The 19,763-nt window shown below is 59.6% G+C and overlaps 1 protein-coding gene across 4 annotated transcripts in view; it reads left to right on the top strand.

Annotated features, from left to right (window-relative positions):
- Positions 1-19,498, top strand: part of ADGRL1 (adhesion G protein-coupled receptor L1) — a 52,657-nt gene extending 33,159 nt beyond the window's left edge. For 2 of the 4 annotated variants that reach the window (XM_055344902.1, XM_055344903.1), the window contains exons 4-24: positions 40-149; positions 3,648-3,662; positions 7,110-7,910; positions 8,773-9,087; positions 9,785-9,888; positions 10,193-10,378; positions 10,684-10,722; positions 10,897-11,080; positions 11,399-11,521; positions 12,042-12,256; positions 12,555-12,725; positions 13,159-13,368; positions 13,459-13,679; positions 13,879-13,945; positions 14,379-14,470; positions 14,988-15,156; positions 16,146-16,274; positions 16,446-16,542; positions 16,636-16,764; positions 16,940-16,957; positions 17,403-19,498. In XM_055344902.1, coding sequence (XP_055200877.1) covers positions 40-149; positions 3,648-3,662; positions 7,110-7,910; positions 8,773-9,087; positions 9,785-9,888; positions 10,193-10,378; positions 10,684-10,722; positions 10,897-11,080; positions 11,399-11,521; positions 12,042-12,256; positions 12,555-12,725; positions 13,159-13,368; positions 13,459-13,679; positions 13,879-13,945; positions 14,379-14,470; positions 14,988-15,156; positions 16,146-16,274; positions 16,446-16,542; positions 16,636-16,764; positions 16,940-16,957; positions 17,403-18,145 — 4,138 coding nt within the window. In that variant the 3' untranslated portion in view covers positions 18,146-19,498. Of the gene's footprint in view, positions 1-39; positions 150-3,647; positions 3,663-5,876; positions 5,962-7,109; positions 7,911-8,772; positions 9,088-9,784; positions 9,889-10,192; positions 10,379-10,683; positions 10,723-10,896; positions 11,081-11,398; positions 11,522-12,041; positions 12,257-12,554; positions 12,726-13,158; positions 13,369-13,458; positions 13,680-13,878; positions 13,946-14,378; positions 14,471-14,987; positions 15,157-16,145; positions 16,275-16,445; positions 16,543-16,635; positions 16,765-16,939; positions 16,958-17,402 lie in introns of all 4 variants that reach the window. The other 2 variants (XM_055344904.1, XM_055344901.1) reach the window with 2 other exon arrangements.
- The last annotated feature ends 265 nt before the right edge of the window (positions 19,499-19,763 follow it).

Here is a 19,763-nt window from a genome sequence, read left to right on the forward strand (position 1 = left end):
AGGCCAATCTTTTCTCAGCTCGTTGTCTCTTCTCTGCAGGTGTAACAACCGCACCCAGTGCGTGGTGGTTGCTGGCTCTGATGCCTTCCCTGACCCCTGTCCTGGGACCTACAAGTACCTGGAGGTGCAGTACGACTGTGTCCCCTACAGTGAGTCATCTTGTTCCTCGTGCGCACTCGGGCCCTTCCCCTTCCTGGAAGCAAGCGAGGAGGAGACACCTTGACCTCACACACGGCCAAGTCAGGACCAGGCACAGAGGGGCAAGGAGGCCTGCTCCCTCCCTCACACATTCTCTCCTCCCCGCTCCCGACCCCCTCCCCGCCCTCTGCACAGACTCTGCACCCCAGAACACTGCTTGCTGCACTTATGGGTCCTCTGGCCCCCTGGCCCTGGTTGCCCTCCCACCTCTCTGCCTCCTCTCTTCTCACATCCCTTCCCTTCCTGACCACTCCCTTACACACCTGCTCTTCCCTCTCACTTCCCTTCTTCTCTCAACTCCCTCTCCTTTCTCTTGTCCCCCTCACCAATCACATACTCCCAGCCCTGGAACCTGACTCCAAACCCATAGGCAGATGGCCCTCTGAGGCCTGGCGGCGGATCTGGGGTGAAGGGCTAGGGGCATCTAGCACAGATACCTATCTCCTAGTTAATGTGCCCATTGCCATGATAGCACTTCCTGTCTGCAAGGGAAGTGCTGCCATGTTAGACGAGGGCAGCCCCCCCAGGAAGCCTGAGAAGGGTGATCTGGGGAGCCAGGGGTCTGGCTTTCTTGCATCTGGCCAAGGGCAGCAAACAAAGACAGGGTCTCTCCTCCTCAGCACTCTGCTCTTAACATGGCCCTTCTTTCCTGCCCTCACTGCCCCTCCCCTTCTTCCCATCATCCATTCCCCTCCTTTCCCTGCCAGCTTCATGTAGCCAACCTGGAGGTAGGGCCTCCGGGCAGATGGGGGAGGAGGCAGGGCCACCAGAGTGTCTGAGTGTGTGGGGGGGGCAGGGGCAGGGGAGCAGGAGGCCCTGTGACTCTCCCTCCTCTGCCCTCCCACCCAGCCTTCCCCCTCAACCTTCGATTTCTCCTTGCAGGTGATGGCCTACGTGCTGGGGGAAACAGGATCACTTATGTGCTTCCATAACCTTCTTTTACTCCTCACCCTTTCCTTTCAGCAGCTGAGGCCTCCAGCCGCCACCTGAGGGGGATTGCCCATCTGATCCTCGAAGCCTCCCCACAGCACTGGGGACACTGCCCACCCACCCCGTGGCGGGGGCAGCAGGAAAGGGAGGCGGGAGGCAGGGAGCACTGCACAGCAGGGAGATCAGGCTGGGTTTGAGGCTCGGCCTGGCTCTTGGATTTTCTGACTGAAACTTGAGCCAATGACTTAAACTTCTCTGAGCTGCTGCATAAGGAGGCGAGAGGCCAGGAGAGCATGCGTGTGAAGCGCCTGGCCCGGGGCTGGCTACAGAGCCCCCTCCTTGTGGCAGAATGCTGGGTGTAAACTCCCCCCAAGGGCAGAGGCTGCATCCTCACCCCCCCAGTGCCCAGACCGGAGCCTGGTTCAGGACGTGCTCAGTAATGGGGTAGGGGTGCCCTTCCAAGGGGCTTAGCCTGTGTCTTCATCTGTGATGGTGGAAGGGGGTCCCTCCCAGGGGATGGTACCAGAAGTAGAGAGGATGTGGGAAGAGCTCCTCATGCTCCCCACGCCATAGGTCTATACGAAAGAAAGTGCTGGCTTCTGCCAGCTGCACGGCCTCTGTTGTGGTGCTTCACTGTGCTGAACCTGTCTCCCTGTCTATAGAGGGTTCTGGAAAGACTGCCTGGGAAGTACCTAGCTTGATTCCTGGCACTTAGTCATTTAGGAAGCGCAAGGCACTTGGTGGTCATTGCTTTTGTTGTGACTACTTGTAGTGATTTTTACCAGTTATCACTGTTGGTAATGAAAGATAAAACTAATGATAGACGTGATCACAACTCCTTAGGTAGGAGAAGTCGAGGGCAAGAAAAACATCTGGTCCAAGTGGAGTCCAGAGCAGTTAGATACCGTGCGGGTGAAAAAGCGGGGAAAAAAGTGAGAGGGCATAGGGAGGAAAGGAGGCGTAGGGACCCCCTGAAGCTGACCCCCCGCCCCCCGAAAGTGGGCTATGGGGTGCCACCCACGGAGACCAGGATGGCCAGGGGATGGGCAGCCCCAGTCATCCCCGAGAGAGCTCCAGAGAGCTAGCTTGAGCCCCCGGGGGGGGGCAGGACACAGTGATCGTGTCTGGGACACAGTTGGGGCCATGGGTGCCCTCAACAGGCAGAACCCAGGGGTGCTGCTCCTGGTTCCAAGGGTGATGGGAGCCAGAGTACAGGGAGGTGGGGCACTCACTTGTCCCCCACTATTCATGTTTGCTGAGCACTTCCTGGGTGCCAGGCCCTGGATGAGGCGCTGGGAAGGAAGCCAACTCTCCCCTGTGGAACTCCCTGCTTGTGCCTCCAGAGAGGTGGCAGGAGAGCAAGGGCCTGGTCAGAGGGTCCTGAGGGGCCAGGGACACAGAGCCTGACAGGGGAGCAGCCTGGGCTGCCGTCCTGCCCTGGGCTTCAGAGGCTGGGGTGACCCCAGTGCTGGTGCGGGCGAATCAGGGGCAGGTGCAGGGGCTCACCATGGGGCGGGGGCAGTGGGTGTGTGGGACTCCCACCCGCACACACCCACAGACACACACACACCCAGACAGGCCCGACTAACGCTGGATTTGCCTTGCAGCTGAGCACATTCTAACCGAGCCCCCTTCCTCCCCTAGGTTGCTCCCAACCATCGGGCAGCAGGCAGGGAGCTCCTGGCTCCTGGGGCCCCCTGGGGAGGGGGGTGCTGGGCAGACAGACCGAGCCATGGGCTTGCCCCGGGGGAGCGTGGGAGTGTGGGAGCGTGTCTGTGCCCCCACCTGCTGTCTGTGACGTCCGCCCCCCCAGCCTCTTCCTTCTCTGCCTCTGTCTCCCCCCGGCTCTCCGAGGCCCAGGGGCTCTGCCTGTCTGCCTCTCCGTCATTCTGTGTTCCACTCTGCACCCTCTCTCTCTGTGTTGGCTTTTTCTGGGACATGAGGGCTTGGGGGAACCCAGCTGGACTCTAGCAAGGCCAGCACAGAAAGGGAAGGAGTTCAGCATGTTCTCTCAGTGGGGGCACCCAGGCCCCTGGAGCCACTGAACCCCCTCCCCCTGGGCCCCTGGTTCTCACAGGAGGGCAGCAGGTGGGTTGTGCGGTGGGGGGACCCGCGTGGCTCTTCCACCCTCACCACTCCCTCCCTGGTGCTCCCCTAGGCAGAGCCCACCTTCCAGCTGGAGCCCCCCCCAACACCCACTGCACTGAGGGTGCCCCCCCCCAGGGTGCTGTCCCCTGCCTGTCTGTACACCCCACCCCCGTGTCTCTCTTGGTCTCTGTCCTCCGTGTGTCCCCCTCCCTGTGACTGTCTCCCCGACACCCTCCCCAGAGGAAGGGACCTGGGGGCGGGGGCTGAGCTGATGCTACGTTTGGGGTTGGGGAGCCAGGATGAGGAAAGAAAGGAAAAGGGGGCATGTTGCCAGATAAGAAACGAAAGCAATTTAATCTTTTTTTTCTCTTTTTTTTCTTGCACATTTTTTTTCAATTTGTTTTCTCTCTCTCTTCCGATGCTTAAAGTAGAAGTGGAGCAGAAAGGTAAACGCACTGTTACCAATGCTAACCCCTAACTCACACTTTGTTCTTACCTGTACCATACTTATGTGACCCGCCCTCCCCTCTCGGCCCCTGTTTCTCCCCACCCCCACCCCGGGTGTCCTCCCGGTGGGGCCAGCCCTGGTGCCACCCCGGGCAACTCCACCCTCCAGACACCCGAGGAGGCTCCTCTCTGAGCACGGGCAGGACCTTCTCTCTCTCTCTCTCTCTCTCTCTCTCTCTCTCTGCCTCTTTATCTCTCTCTGTCTCTCCCTGTCCCTCCTTCCTAGTCCCAGCCCTTGCGGGGGGACCTTCTCTCATACTTGTTTTGCCTCCTTCAGGAGAAGTGTGTAAGCATCCAGGGCGGGAGGGGAGGGAGGGCCCCCTCTCTGGCTCCTGCCTTGGGGCGGAGTGCACCGGTGAGCCGTCTTTCTCCTCTTCTTCCCCAACTTTTATACCACATGTCTGGCTCAGGGGAGGTGGGGTGGAGGGGACACCTTTGTTTTCCTTTTGGGGAGCAGATTCCTTCTATCTCTCGGGCTCCTGGTGGCATAAGTTCCTTCTGGTTTGGCGTTTCCAAGGCCCAGAGCTGTTGGAGCACGGAGCACCAGTTTTCCCCACCCTCCACCCCCCTCCTTGACCAGCCGGGGGCCCAGCCCTGGGGAGGGATGCAAAGCTGTCCCCGGCCCTGGGAGGGCGGCCTGCCAGACTGGGGGCGAAGGGGCGGGGGTGGGCCTCACGGCGGGGGAGCGCGGGGTGGGGGAACGTTTTCTCTGGTTCTGTAACACTTGCGAAGCTGCAGTCAGGGTTTCTTCTGGGCTGTTTTGGTTAGAGGACCAGGGAGAGGGGGGTTGGGGGAGGTATAGGCTGGGTCTGGGGACTTCCAGGAGCACCGTAATTTCTTGCAGGGTTAACCTTGGGCGGGGGTGGGGAATGAGAAAACTCCATGGTGGGTGGATGATCCAGCCTACCCCTGAAATTTTGGGGAAATTGACAGCTCTGAGGCTGGCCAAGGGGCAGGGCCCCTGATGAGCCATCCTTGCAGGATCGCTCTTGCCTTGAAATTACGGTGGTCTTTGGAGCATCCCCTTCGAGGAAGGTGGGGCGGGGTCCCTCCAAGCTGCTCCCCTCCCCCTGCCCTCCCTCATCTCAGAGAGGCCTGGGCAGCCAGCCCAGGCCCCCCACCCTCACTGCCCCGCCACTCTCTCCCTCTCTCTCTCCCTGAGTCTCTCGCACCCAGCACCAGACACTCTTCTTACAGGCCCGGTGGTGGTTTGGATACTGCAGCCCTGGATCTTTTCTCTTCAAAGGGGGGGGAAGAGGGGAGGGAAGAGGAGGTGTTGGGAGCTTGGTGCTGGGGAGGGGTCCTTACTGTCAAAGGCCCCAGGCAGACCCTTCCTCATCTTCTCCCCCTTCCCCAGGGTAACCTCTAACCACGTTTTCCTCCTCCATACCCTTCTGACCAGGTCAGGCTCTGAGACCTCCCACCGCCCCCTCACACACACGTATCTGCTCAGGGGCCACAGAACTGGCAGGGGTCCTGGCTTGGGGAGAGGGGAGACCGGGGCATAGAAGATAAAGGCAGAGGCCAGGTGTGCTGGGCACAGGGTGCAGGCCAACCCCTCAGGGCACTGGGGACAGGGAGATAGCGGAGCCCCAGGATGCAAGCCAGGATCCCTCTGGTTCCTGCTCACTTCTGGGCCCCAGGCTCCCCACCCCGTCCTAATACACTGTGCGCTCCTGGCCGCTTTGCACACTGGGGCCCTTGGGCCTAGCTGTCCCTGATGCTGTGAAGGGAGGGCTGGATATCCCCCACCTAAGCCTGTCAAAGAGTGAGGCTGGAAGTGCGGGAATGAGGAGTGGTGCCTGTCCATGACCCTCTTGCCACTGGGGCTGACCTCCGCCAAGCCCACACTAGGTCCCAGCCCTCCCTGATCCCCTTGGGGCCAGCTGCTTTGGTGACCGGCCAAGCAGGAGCAGAGAATTCACTGCAAACCCTCACCCTGGCCTGTCTGTGGGTTCAGCTAGCGGGGAGGTGAGAGGGAAGCCCAGCCATCCTGGATGGAGGGGTATCTGGACATCACCACTCCCAAGTCCAGGCCCCTACTGGGTCCATAAGGGGAGGCTAGGCACAGGTGGCACTGGGATGTGACGGGGCAAGGGTGGGCAGGCCAGCGGCGGCCAACGAGATGCAGTTGAGGTTTTCCTCCTTTTCAGGGAATGGGGGGGTGGGGCGGGGCCCCCCACCTTTCTGACATCAGCGCTGCCTTGGTCCCTCCTCCCGAGCCGGGGATGGTTGCAGGTAAATCGGGGTCCGGGGCAGGGGAGGCGGGGGGCCTGGCTGGGGCGGGCTGGGTCTTTATCCTAGCTCCTGGTTCCCTCCCTTGCCCCCTCTGAGCTGGACCTGGGACTGCCCCCCCGAGGGACCCTCAGTCGGGCCTGGGCCTTGGAGTGAATTCTCTGCTCACCCCTCTCTCCTCGCCAGCACTAACCCTTTCTTCCCAGGTGGTCTCCAGCGTGCCTCCCTTGGAGCCAGGACCTCGCCGAGGCCCCCCACCTTGTCTCTCTTCCCTCCACGCAGCTCTCCTCCCCCAATCCCCAACTCTCCCGGGGAGCCCTCTCCTTTCCCATGTCCCCCAATTTCCCCCCACCCCTGTGCACCAGTGTCAGTGTCTGCTGCTGAACAGACCCCATGAGAGACCTTGCCGGCTGGGGGCAGGGCTGGGCACCCTCAGAGAGGGGCTGGACTTTTCCAGAGACCCTCCCTCACCTACTGATTGCATGGGTACTGGGTATGGGAGGGCCACAGGCTGCATCAGGGACCTTGAGTGCTCCTCCACCCTGGAATAGGGGGGCACTCCTGACACCCATAGTGGGTACGGAAACATCACTCTACCTTGCAATTTTTGCAGGGGGAGGGGGGAGGAAACAAATGTGCCACAAACCTGTGTCCTGGTGTTGTTGGTGAAAGATGGGACCCTCAACTGTAGGTCTTCCATAGAGGGCTGTGACAGATGGCAAAGGAGCAGGGCACTGAGTCCCTGGAGCCTCAAAGCCATGAGTGGCAGCAGTGAGGAGATCTTTCCGCCCCCACTTAAGGCACATGAGGAAGTCTGGGAGGGCTATTGCCAAACCCTTTATCCCCAGCCTGTGGGGTCTCTAGCAGCCAGGGAAGGAAAGAGGGGCACCACCTCCCCACCCCCACTAACCCTGCTCTTAATGGCCTCCAGGGTTGACATCTCCAGGGAGAGGGGCAGCTGGGCAGGGCAGGGGTCCCAGCCCGGAAACCCCCTTCCCATCACCAGCCCTACCAAGCAACCGTGACTGCAGCAGCAGGAGGGGACAGCCTGGCTACCCCAGGCCGCGTGACCAACTTGCCTCTCTCTCTCCCCCTCCCCTGCCTCTGCTCCTCCTCTCCCCATGTCCTCCCCGCCCACCCGCCCGGCCCAGTCTTCGTGTGCCCAGGGACCCTGCAGAAGGTGCTGGAGCCCACTTCCACACACGAGTCGGAACACCAGTCTGGCGCATGGTGCAAGGACCCACTGCAGGCAGGCGACCGTATCTACGTCATGCCCTGGATCCCCTACCGCACGGACACGCTGACTGAGTACGCCTCGTGGGAGGACTACGTGGCCGCACGCCACACCACCACCTACCGCCTGCCCAACCGCGTGGATGGCACGGGCTTCGTGGTCTACGACGGTGCGGTCTTCTACAACAAGGAGCGCACACGCAACATCGTCAAGTACGATCTGCGCACACGCATCAAGAGCGGGGAGACGGTCATCAACACGGCCAACTACCACGACACTTCGCCCTACCGCTGGGGCGGCAAGACGGACATCGACCTGGCTGTGGATGAGAACGGGCTGTGGGTCATCTACGCCACCGAGGGCAACAACGGGCGCCTGGTGGTGAGCCAGCTCAACCCCTACACGCTGCGCTTCGAGGGCACGTGGGAGACGGGCTACGACAAGCGCTCAGCGTCCAATGCCTTCATGGTGTGCGGAGTCCTGTATGTGCTGCGCTCAGTGTACGTGGACGACGACAGCGAGGCGGCCGGCAACCGCGTGGACTATGCCTTCAACACCAATGCCAACCGTGAGGAGCCCGTCAGCCTGGCCTTCCCCAACCCCTACCAGTTTGTCTCCTCCGTGGACTACAACCCTCGCGACAACCAGCTCTATGTCTGGAACAACTATTTTGTGGTGCGCTACAGCCTGGAGTTCGGGCCGCCCGACCCCAGTGCCGGTAGGGATGGCTCCCCCCAACTCCACCTCCTGGGCCCCCGGGGTGCCAGTGGGGAGGCATGCTGTGCACCCAGAGCTGGGATCTGGAGGACAGAGGTTTGCAGCGTGGGACAGAGGCTGGGCTAAGCGTTTCACAGTTAACTTGTTTGGCTGTCACAGTTTATGAGGCAGGGAGCACTACTGCTGTTTTACAGGTGAAGAAACTGCAACCCTGGGAGGGCCGGGGAGGGGAGAGGTTAGGTTAGTTCTTAGACAACCTGGACCCAGGACTCTGCGCTCCTGACTGCTAGGTTCCAGCGCCCCTCTTTGGGGCCTGTGCACTTCTAGCCCTGGAGCCCTCATCAGCCAGAACCCAGGTGGAAGCCCCGTGTTAGTGAAACAACAAAGCCGAGCCACCAGTATTGAGCGTGAGCGTCCCTCTGCAGTCTCTGTTCGCCCTCTCAGCTGCCCTCTGCCAGCTCTGAGCAGCCCCAGGGCGCTGAGGAGCCTGACCCCATCCAACCTCATTTACATAATAGGGAACTAAGGCCTGCACAGGGAAGGGACTTGGCCAGGTTATAGGGACCAAAGTGAGAGTAGAATGAGGACAGGAGGTGGCTGTCCACCTCCCCTTCCTGGCCTGTTCTCTTTGGTTACTCTCAGACCTCAGGCTACACTCAAGTGAATTTTTATTGCTTTTTGATGCTTTAGATGGTCTTGGGAGCAGAGAGAAGCCAGGGGAGATCTCCCAGACCCAGTGGGGACCAGCATATCCTCCCACATTGGGAAAGATGCTAGAATGCCAGGGACCCCAAGCCTGGGCACACCATGGCAGGGCCCTGAGCATGGGGTGACCCTGTCTTGTATACCCTCTTCCCTTCCAGGCCCAGCCACTTCCCCGCCTCTCAGCACGACCACCACAGCCCGACCCACACCCCTTACCAGCACGGCCTCCCCCGCAGCCACCACTCCGCTCCGCCGAGTGCCCCTCACCACACACCCTGTGGGTGCCATCAACCAGCTGGGACCTGACCTGCCTCCAGCCACAGCCCCAGCTCCCAGCACCCGGCGGCCCCCAGCCCCCAATCTGCACGTGTCCCCAGAACTCTTCTGTGAACCTCGAGAGGTGCGGCGGGTCCAATGGCCAGCCACTCAGCAGGGCATGCTGGTTGAGAGGCCCTGCCCCAAGGGGACTCGAGGTGAGTACAGAGGCTGCTGTCACCTCACTGTGGCTGGCTTAGGGAGTGGCTAAACCTGGTCTGGCCAGGGAACATCCCACCACTCAGTTTAGCCCATCTCCTCTGCCAGTGTGGGGGCTTTCTGAGGGCAGGGGTTGTGCCTGACATCTGCAGCTGTGTTCTCAGAGCCCAGCAGAGCTCTCAGGGCACAGGAGCAGCTCAATGAGTCCCCCTGCCCTGTCCTCTCTTGCAGTGCCAGGCAGACTATGAAGGGAGCCCACAGGAAGTGACCTGGGCCCCCAGCCTCAGGCTGAGATGGAATAGGCCCCCAGTCAGCCAGTGGCCCTACAGAGAGCAACTGAAGTGCCAGAGGGGGTGGGGCCAGGCCTTGTGCTCCAGGTGGAATGATCCAAGGGGAGGGTTTGAAGAGGCTTAAGGGAGAAGGGGCTTCCAAGATGGACTTTGCTAGAAAGTTCCATTTCTGGTAGGCAAAGAAGGAAGAGGAGCCAAGAGGGGGAGCTTAGAAGTGAGGGGTAGCTCATGTCACCTCAGAGTGACACCTCTCTTGACTGTCCGGCCCTCTTCATGTCTGGTCTTCTGTGTTTCCTTCATCTCTCTCTTCACCTGCCTGTTCCCCTCTCTGTTATCTTTCCCTGCTGTGGCCCCTTTTTCTCTCCTTCCCTGTGGCTCCCTTCTCTGTTCCTGTCTGTCCCTGCAGGAATTGCCTCCTTCCAGTGTCTACCAGCCCTGGGGCTCTGGAACCCCCGGGGCCCTGACCTCAGCAACTGCACCTCCCCCTGGGTCAACCAGGTGGCCCAGAAGGTACCAGCAGCAGCTGTCCCTCCCAGATTGGCACAATTGCTTGCACACTGGGCCCTGGGTGGCCGGGCACAAGGCACTCTGGGGGCAGTAGAGCAATTGGGGAGACAGACGGGCAGGTCTGGGAGCCAGGACTGTGCGGGTCCCCTCCCTGGCCTTCAAGAGAAACAGAGATGGATGGGGAGGGAGAAGGGGTCAGGGAGATGGATGGGAAGGGGCCAAACAGCCTGGGAATGTGAAAAGAGAGCATGTGGGAAGGAAGATGGTCTCTGAGATAGCGGGGGGCCCTTCCTCCCACCTCACGCAGATCAAGAGTGGGGAGAATGCAGCCAACATTGCCAGTGAGCTGGCCCGTCACACCCGAGGCTCCATCTATGCGGGTGATGTGTCCTCTTCTGTGAAGCTGATGGAGCAGCTGCTGGATATTCTGGATGCCCAGCTACAGGCCTTGCGGCCCATTGAGCGCGAGTCAGCTGGCAAGAACTACAACAAGGTGGGGCACGGCAGTAGGACCAGCAGGGTTGGGGGGCACTGCCCTTGGGGCTCAGGAAGAGTCCAGCCTGGTACCTCCAGGCTAGGCTGCCAAGCCAGGCGGTCAGAGAGAAGACTGATCCTAGGCACGCTGGATCTTCCAGAGCTGCCCTGGACGGTCTTTGGGGTTGGCGTCCCTTAAGAACAGGTCTTGTTCAGGGCCCAGCCCTGGTGTGGTGACAGCTGCAGAAGAGCACGCTCTCCAGGGCTCAGACGTGACAGTGTTGGCTTTAGGGGCCCTGACAGCACCTCCATTTCTTTTCCCAGATGCACAAGCGGGAGAGAACTTGCAAAGACTACATCAAGGTGAGGCCCAGAGGGTTCCTGCTGGCCAACGAGGGGGTGAGGCAGCCCTCATCACTTGGGCACGTCCCAGGCGGCACTGGGGATGGAGATTGAGAGGAGAGTATGCAGAATCAGTCCAGCCCAGGGAACTGGAGGATGTGGGGGGAATCACAGTGTCACCCCTCGCCTGTGCAGGCTGTGGTAGAGACAGTGGACAACCTCCTGCGGCCAGAGGCTCTGGAGTCCTGGAAGGACATGAATGCCACAGAGCAGGTGCACACAGCCACCATGCTCTTGGATGTCCTGGAGGAGGGTGCCTTCCTGCTGGCCGACAATGTCAGGGAGCCTGCCCGCTTCCTGGCTGCCAAACAGAATGTGGGTGAGTCCTGCGGTCATGCCCACGGCAAGTTCAGGTGTTGATCCCCCCCCCCCAGCTGTTTATTTGAGAGAGAAATCTCAACTGAGCACTTGCATGAGTGGGAGGAGAGGGAGAGAATCTCAAGCAGATTCCACGCTGATCACAGAGCCTGATGCAGGGCTCAGTCTCAAAACCCTGAGATCATGATGTGGTGCAAATCTTGAACTGTGGGGCCTGCCAGCCAGAGATGCCCTAGCCTCAGGCCTCTTGCCATGGCTGGGCCCCTGGACTGGGGACAGGCCCCAACCACATCTGTCTTGCCATCCCCTGTCCCCACAGTCCTGGAAGTGACAGTCCTCAACACGGAGGGCCAAGTGCAGGAGCTGGTATTCCCCCAGGAATACCCAAGCGAGAACTCCATCCAGCTGTCCGCCAATACCATCAAGCAGAACAGCCGCAACGGTCAGTGTCCAAGCCCCGGGCTGGCATCCCTGCTTCACCTATGAAGAACATTCATTCTTAAATTGTATTGGGTTGAAGAATCCAAGAAAAGGGTGGGACCCAAAAAGAGTTGTTCTCCACTCAAGCTACCGTAACATTTCAGGGGATTTGTGGGGCATCCCCAAAACCCCAGAACGTAGGACACTTTGTAGTTTGCAGGGTTTACTCCTGTGCAATGGCAGTCGATTCCCATAGCTCAGGGAGATCTGTCCCATTTGAGACTAAGGCTCAGAGATGTAGGGGATCTGCTCAAGGTCACACAGCAAGTGAGGTGGGGGCTGGGGATGCAGTCCCTATGTGTCCTGGCATACTGCCTGGCCATTTGGAACTGCCTACAACTAAGCCATGGTACATGGAGGGGCTCCACAAGTCCCCCTCACCTGGGCCCATAGCCTGGCTTCAGAGGTACCAGTGGCCAGTGTGGCCGGAGGCGTGCTGGCTCAGGACTGACCACATACCCCACTGTGCCTGTCCTCTCCAGGTGTGGTCAAAGTTGTCTTCATCCTGTACAACAATCTAGGCCTCTTCTTGTCCACTGAGAATGCCACAGTAAAGCTGGCAGGTGAAGCAGGTACAGGTGGCCCAGGTGGCGCCTCCCTGGTGGTGAACTCACAGGTCATCGCGGCGTCCATCAACAAGGAGTCCAGTCGCGTCTTTCTCATGGACCCTGTCATCTTCACCGTGGCCCACCTGGAGGTGAGCTGAGGTGTTCCCTCCTTCCCCCCTCGGGAGTCCCACCATCTTCCGTGTTCCCAGGCTGTATATTCTCCCTGCTGTGTGTTCATCCACTCCAAGAGCAAGTTATGACCCCTCCCTGGGGCACCAGTCCCCCAACCCCCACCTCAACAGCTTGGGCCATTTGTTCCCAGAGATCCCAGACTGTCATCTGGAGCCCCAGGCACTTTTCTCATGCTTGTCACCATCCCCATAGCTGGGTGTGGGGGCTGGAACGGGACTCCCTGGATCTGACTGCCCGGCCACCACCACACAACAGGCCAAGAACCACTTCAATGCTAACTGCTCCTTCTGGAACTACTCGGAGCGTTCCATGCTGGGCTACTGGTCAACCCAGGGCTGCCGCCTGGTGGAGTCCAACAAGACCCATACCACGTGTGCCTGCAGCCACCTCACCAACTTTGCCGTGCTAATGGCTCACCGTGAGATCGTAAGCTGGCCAGCACTCCGCTCCTCTGGGCAGGCCCACTTGCTGGCCTGGCTTTGCATGGCATCACAGCGCTGCATGGGCAGTGCCAGGGAAGACCAGCTTCATGGGAATTGGGGGGTGGCACCAGTCTTGCCCGGGGCATGAGGCCACATGTCTGGTTCTTTTTTGGTCATGGTCCCACCTTCTCCCAAGGCACTCTGGAGAAGCAAGTTGGTGTCACCTTTGTCATCTCTCCACAAGCCTTCCAGAGCATGAGGAAGTGAGCGTGCCACCTGCAGAAGGGTGGGGGCCAGCAAACTGGGGGGCAGAAGGCCAGATGGGCAACACTGGTGGTGCTCGTGGCCTGTGGCCCTGCCCGTCCCTAGCACCTGGCTGAGCCTGGCCATGTGCAAGGCTAGAGGTGCTGAGCAAGCTCCCCGCTCCTGTCCCCCAGTACCAAGGTCGCATCAATGAGCTGCTGCTGTCAGTCATCACCTGGGTGGGCATCGTGATCTCCCTCGTCTGCCTGGCCATCTGCATCTCTACTTTCTGCTTCTTGCGGGGGTTACAGACCGACCGCAATACCATCCACAAGAACCTGTGCATCAACCTATTTCTGGCTGAGCTGCTCTTCCTGGTCGGGATAGACAAGACACAGTATGAGGTGGGCCGGGACTCGGGCAGAGGCAGGTAGGAGAGGTGGCACTGGCCCAGGCAGCCCCTCACCTGTGGTGCCCCTCCCTGCTGCCCCCAGATTGCCTGCCCTATCTTCGCTGGCTTGCTGCACTACTTCTTCCTGGCTGCCTTCTCCTGGCTGTGCTTGGAGGGTGTGCACCTCTACCTGCTGCTGGTCGAAGTGTTTGAGAGCGAGTACTCCCGCACTAAGTACTACTACCTGGGTGGCTATTGCTTCCCAGCCCTGGTGGTAGGCATCGCAGCAGCCATCGACTACCGCAGCTATGGCACCGAGAAGGCGTGAGTGCCCCCCCACCCATTCTCCAGGTCTCTCCTCCTGCCTGGCCCCCTGCTCAGCAGAATCCCTTGGGCCAGGACCCTAGGCACTGGCCTTCCTCCTCCTGAGATCGAAGGCTACAGTCTGCAGGGTCCCTGGGGGCTAGGATGGGAGGGAAGGGCTTTCCCGCCTCTGTCTCCCCAAGCCCTGCTTTCTTTATAGCTGCTGGCTCCGAGTCGACAATTACTTTATCTGGAGCTTCATTGGACCAGTCTCCTTTGTTATCGTGGTAAGTGGGAAGGTGGTACCTCTAGTTCTATATCTCCTTCCTTCACACAAGCTAGCCTTGACCCGGAGCCCTGCCCCATTCTCCCCAAGCCCTGAGAGGGCTGGTGTGAAAACCATCGAAACGGAGCAGCTAACTAAGAAGACAAGAACGCAGCGGGTCTGTAAAGCTCCGGCACCAAGGCCTGTCCATCTAGGAACTGTGATTTGAGCCCCTGCCTTGTGTCAGGCTACAGGCCCTGTCCTCTCGCCACTAGGAGCCACATTAACAGACAGTTGTTACCAGTCAGCAGGCACCTGAGGGCAGGTACAACAGCAGAGGAGGCCCTGAAGAAGGGGGCATTGAGGCTGAGACTTGGCCAGGAGCTCACTCTGGGAGGTGGAGGGACCCCAAGGGACCTCCCGCAGCCTAGCCTCTCTCTGTCCCTCCCCCCCAGGTGAACCTGGTGTTCCTCATGGTGACCCTGCACAAGATGATCCGGAGCTCATCTGTGCTCAAGCCTGACTCCAGTCGCCTGGACAACATTAAGTGAGCACCCCTTCCCCACACCCCCGCCTGATAGCTCCATCCATACCAGGCCTGGTCTCTCCCAGGGCTTCCTAAAATGTGATGCACTCACCTCCAGTACCACAAGATGATTTTTAAGGACAAATGTGTTTTTATTGTGCTTGTTCGTGTACTTAACAAGTATTAGAAAACAAATTAACATATCCAATCTGTGCTTTGGGGGACATAACTGCTTAGGGCGAGGCCAAGTTAAAAAGGTAAGTCCGATTCAGGGCAACTTAAAGAGAAATAAGCAGCAAAAGGTAGTTTAAGGATCTGGAAATTCGGCCCAAGGCTGAAGGCAAATGACTGACCTTTGCAAAACCCCAAACCCCAACCTCATGCCCAGGCTGGGTCAAAGTACCACTGTAGGTGATCCGCCCAAGGCCTGTTTCTTTGCCAACAGCATCCAGACCCCTCTGAAGAGGGACACAGCAGGGCAGAGAGGTTTGTCCACTGGCAGGGACTTTGACATCCCTGTCCTCTCTCCCCTCCCCAGATCCTGGGCCTTGGGGGCCATTGCGCTGCTTTTCCTCCTGGGCCTCACCTGGGCTTTTGGCCTGCTCTTCATCAATAAGGAGTCAGTGGTCATGGCCTATCTCTTCACCACTTTCAACGCCTTCCAGGGGGTCTTCATCTTTGTCTTTCACTGCGCCTTACAAAAGAAGGTGAGGTCAGGAAAGGGGTCCAAGTGCCTGCTGTCTGCAGTGGAGTCTGTCTGCTGTGAGGGGAGCATGAACTTGGAGTCAGGGAGGACTTAAGCAGGGGTGAAGAGGGTTCTGGAAAAGAGCAAGATATAACAACCTGGGGAAGCCAGAAAACAGGGCGGATTTGGGGAGCTGGGAGAGCAGGGTTGTGGTAGCAGAGGACCAACCCCCCACCCACCCACCTATGATATGGGGGCACCAGTCAGGTGTGTGGGAAGGAGAGAACTGAGTATCACCCAGACAGAAGGCTTCCACTTCAATAGTTACGAGATAAACTGTAAGTTTTGTGGTGATAAAGTTTCCTTTTTAGCATCCTTACTGGAGCCCACAAGCTCACACAACCCTACCCGGGCCCCTTCCCTTTCTCCCCTTCAGCCATCCTCTCCTCTGCTTTCTCTCGAACAACTAGATAAGACCATCCTCAGGGCATATTCCTGCTCCTCTCTCTACGAGGTCTCCTATCCTCCTATCTGATTTACTTCAGATCTTTGCCAAGATGTTTCCTCAATGAGGCTTCCCGGTTTATTTAAGATCACAACCCCACCCCCAAACACACACACATCCCCACCCACCAACACTGCCTAACCCCATTCCTGGCCACATTGGTCTGCACAGCACCTGACAGCATCAGACAACCTACACAATGGGATCTTGTTTGTATCTACACATCTCTGTCTACCAAAATAGTAGTTTTCAGAGGTAGGGCTGTGTGAATGACTTGTTCTGTATCGTCCCTGGGGCCTTAACTATGCCTGGCACATAGCAGATGCTCATTAAAGACCTGTTGAGTGAATGAACAAGAAAGTGACATGGATGTAGAGAAATGGGGTTGGGCCTGAGCAAGCAGAGTGCCTGCCTGACCGGCTGGCTGTTGTGAGACAGGAAACGACGAGGTTTCTGAGGCTTGCAGGGGCACCCACTGCCAGCTGCCTGTCCTCCTCCTCCCCCAGGTGCACAAGGAGTACAGCAAGTGCCTGCGTCACTCCTACTGCTGCATCCGCTCCCCACCCGGGGGCGCTCATGGCTCACTCAAGACCTCAGCCATGCGGAGCAACACCCGCTACTACACGGGGACCCAGGTACCTAGGCAGGGGCCAGGGCACCGAGCAGGGCTCCCTGGGGCTGAGTACTGGACCCCAGGGCCTAGGAGACAGGGCAGCGCTCAGCCCAGGCCCAGCCCAGGTCTCAGAAAGATCCTGGAGGGTGGGCAGCCCAGGGGTGGGGGGCTCACATCCAGGCTGTGTCTCCAGAGCCGAATCCGGAGGATGTGGAACGACACCGTGAGGAAACAGACGGAGTCCTCCTTCATGGCAGGTGACATCAACAGCACCCCCACTCTGAACCGAGGTGAGATCACGTCCCTTTGCTCTTGGCTCTATCCCTCAGGCTTCCTGGGCCAGTGTCTCTGGGCCACTTTGTGACCTCTGATGTTCTGGACAGGTACCATGGGGAACCACCTGCTGACCAACCCCGTGCTGCAGCCCCGTGGGGGCACCAGCCCCTACAACACCCTCATCGCTGAGTCAGTGGGCTTCAATCCCTCCTCGCCCCCTGTCTTCAACTCCCCAGGTGAGCGCACTCTAGTACAGGAAGATGACAACAGCCCGGTCAGGGAGTGTGGTGAGGTCTGCATCCTGACAGTCTCTGCTTGGGGCATCCTATTACTTCCTGAATTGGAAACTGGGCTTGACTTTCCAAGCACACTCTCACTTTCTCTCTCTTCCCTCCTGGCCTGCACCAACAGGGAGCTACCGGGAACCCAGTAAGTGTGACTTGCGGGTAATATTTCTGAGGCAGGGAAGGGAATGTGATAATGGCCTCCTGGGATGACCGCACTCAGGGAGAATTCAGGTGCCCCCTCCTCCCAACCCCCCCCCCCACATACAGCTAGAGGGGGTTATGTTTGGCCCTCAGGTAGGCAATGAAGGTGATGAGGGTCAGAGCACAGGAAATGGAACCTGGTCACTAGGCCTCCTCACTGCTGAGATTCTGAGCCTCCCAGCTGAGAGGAGACCTAGGGGGAACTGGTGTGTGTCCCCACTTCCCACCCCCATTCCACCAACTTGATATTGGGCTGGTGTCCCCAATGCCAATGAGGAAGAATGGGAATAGGAGATCCCAGCCCCGGGGGAAGCTCCCCATGTGCCTGTGCCCATGCCCCTGTCGCTTCCCAGCCTCCTCCTGAGCCAGCCCTCTTTTGCCGGCAGAGCACCCTCTAGGAGGCCGGGAAGCCTGCGGCATGGACACATTGCCCCTCAACGGCAACTTCAACAACAGTTACTCCTTGCGAAGTGGGGATTTCCCTCCAGGAGACGGGGCCTCTGAGCCACCCCGAGGCCGGAACCTGGCCGATGCTGCTGCTTTCGAGAAGATGATCATCTCAGAGCTGGTACACAACAACCTGCGGGGCAGCAGCAGTGGGGCCAAGGGCCCCCCACCACCCGAACCCCCTGTGCCACCTGTGCCAGGGGGCGGTGGGGAGGAAGAAGCAGGCGGGCCCGGGGGTGCTGACCGGGCAGAGATCGAACTTCTCTACAAGGCCCTGGAGGAGCCGCTGCTGCTGCCCCGGGCCCAGTCGGTGCTGTACCAGAGTGATCTGGATGAGTCGGAGAGCTGCACTGCGGAGGATGGGGCCACCAGCCGGCCCCTCTCCTCCCCTCCAGGCCGGGACTCCCTCTACGCCAGCGGGGCCAACCTGCGGGACTCGCCCTCCTACCCGGACAGCAGCCCCGAGGGGCCCAGTGAGGCCCTGCCCCCACCCCCGCCTGCGCCCCCTGGCCCCCCTGAAATCTACTACACCTCGCGCCCACCAGCCCTAGTGGCCCGGAACCCCCTGCAGGGCTACTATCAGGTGCGGCGGCCCAGCCACGAGGGCTACCTGGCAGCCCCGGGCCTTGAGGGGCCAGGGCCCGATGGGGATGGGCAGATGCAGCTGGTCACCAGTCTCTGAAGGACCTCATGGACCAGGGGCTGGTGGCTCAGGCCGGGGAGGGAACCCTGGGTGGGGCTCTGGTGGGAGAGGGAGACTCATGGAGGCAGTGGCTGGTGGGCCACTCTCTCCAGGTGCCCGTCAGCCATGGGCCCTCTAGGCCCCTCAGGAGCTCTGCCGTGGGGGCCTGTGGTGCAGGGTTCACAGACAGGGTTTCCTACCAGCCACACGCACCAGCTCGATTTGGGGGGAAGTGCAGTAAGGAGGAGCCAAGAGGTCCCCCAAGGGAGTAAGGAAGGAGAAATTGGATGGGTGCAGCCCACTCTTTACTTCCCCCCCTCTCCCCCACTTTCCTGACCCCTGGAGGGAAATGAGGGCTTTGGTTTCCCTGGGCCAAGGGCCCTACTGAGTGGAACCTGTCAGCTGCTCCTCTCTCTGCAGCTGGAAGTGCTGCCAGCTACAACAGGAAGGAGCAGTGGGAGCAGACAGACAGGTCCTCCTGGAAGACAGTTCCCTGCTCCTGGAGACTGGGGCCTCTGGCCCAAGAGAAAGCCCCAGGGCAAGAGGAATGGGCGGTTGTGGCTGCTGGTTTAAAGGTGGAACTTTCTTTGAAGCTCCTTCCCTCTGCTCTTCGTCCTTGCCTCCCTAGCAAGCCTGCCCATCAGCCTCCTCAAGTGCACCCAGTGACCCCCTCCCTTGGGGTGACTCCTGATGAAGCACAACTCCCCACAGGGCCCCCAGCCCACAGGGGTGGCCATATCTGGGCAGTTCCCAGTCCTGTGGGCTCGGCTATCTGGGGAGCAGATTTTGGGTCTGGATATCCCTGGGGAGTGGGTCCTGGGCTTGGATCTTTCCCTAGGGGGCCATCTTACCCCTTCCTCTCTTCTCCTCCTCCCCCATTGCTGTAAATATTTCAACGAAATGGAAAAGAAAAAAAAAAGACAAAAAAAAAAAAAAAGAAAGAAAGAAAATCTCATCACTTGAAGCCACCGGGAGCCTGTGGCCAGCCAGCCCGGGGCTTTCTCCGGAGCAGAGTGGCGCCGCTGGGCCCTGGCAGCCAGGACTTCTCTGTGTTTGTGTGCATCCCCAGCCGGGGTGGGCGGGCCGCCAGAGCAGCTTTTTACGATCCAGAGACAGAAAACAAAATCTAGAAGCAACAGCGAAACAAAGAACCTGTTTCCTTCCCGGCACCGTTTCTGTCGCCTCTTTCCCTGCTCCGCCTGTTCCCTGGCATCAGTCAGCCTCCTGGGGCGCGTACCTCACTGCCTGCCCCAGGACTGGGGCTTGTCTCCCCCCTCCCCTCCCCACTGGCCCAGGGGAGGCACCCTCACACCCAAAGATGCTTTTGCCAAGATGGCTGCGCTGTTCCTTTGAGTTCCTGCTTCTTGTATATTGCTTCTGGGACTCTGGGCTGAGGAAGAAGGGACTCCCCACCTAGAGCAGGTGATGGGGAAAGGGAAGTGAAGGCAGCATGTGGTGGTTGTGATGGGGAGGCGGGAGGTGAAGTTGTCTCTCTCTGGGCAGGGGGCCCCCAAAGGCGAGTGATCACCTTCCCTACCCTTCACCCTCCTGCAGGGGAGGCAAAGCCAGGTACCAGGGCCTGCAGTCAGGACACCCTTGTACCGGGGGCTCCACCCCA

Source organism: Nyctereutes procyonoides, unplaced genomic scaffold (genome assembly GCF_905146905.1).
Source record: "Nyctereutes procyonoides isolate TBG_1078 unplaced genomic scaffold, NYPRO_anot_genome, whole genome shotgun sequence".
NCBI classification, from domain to species: Eukaryota; Metazoa; Chordata; class Mammalia; order Carnivora; family Canidae; genus Nyctereutes; species Nyctereutes procyonoides.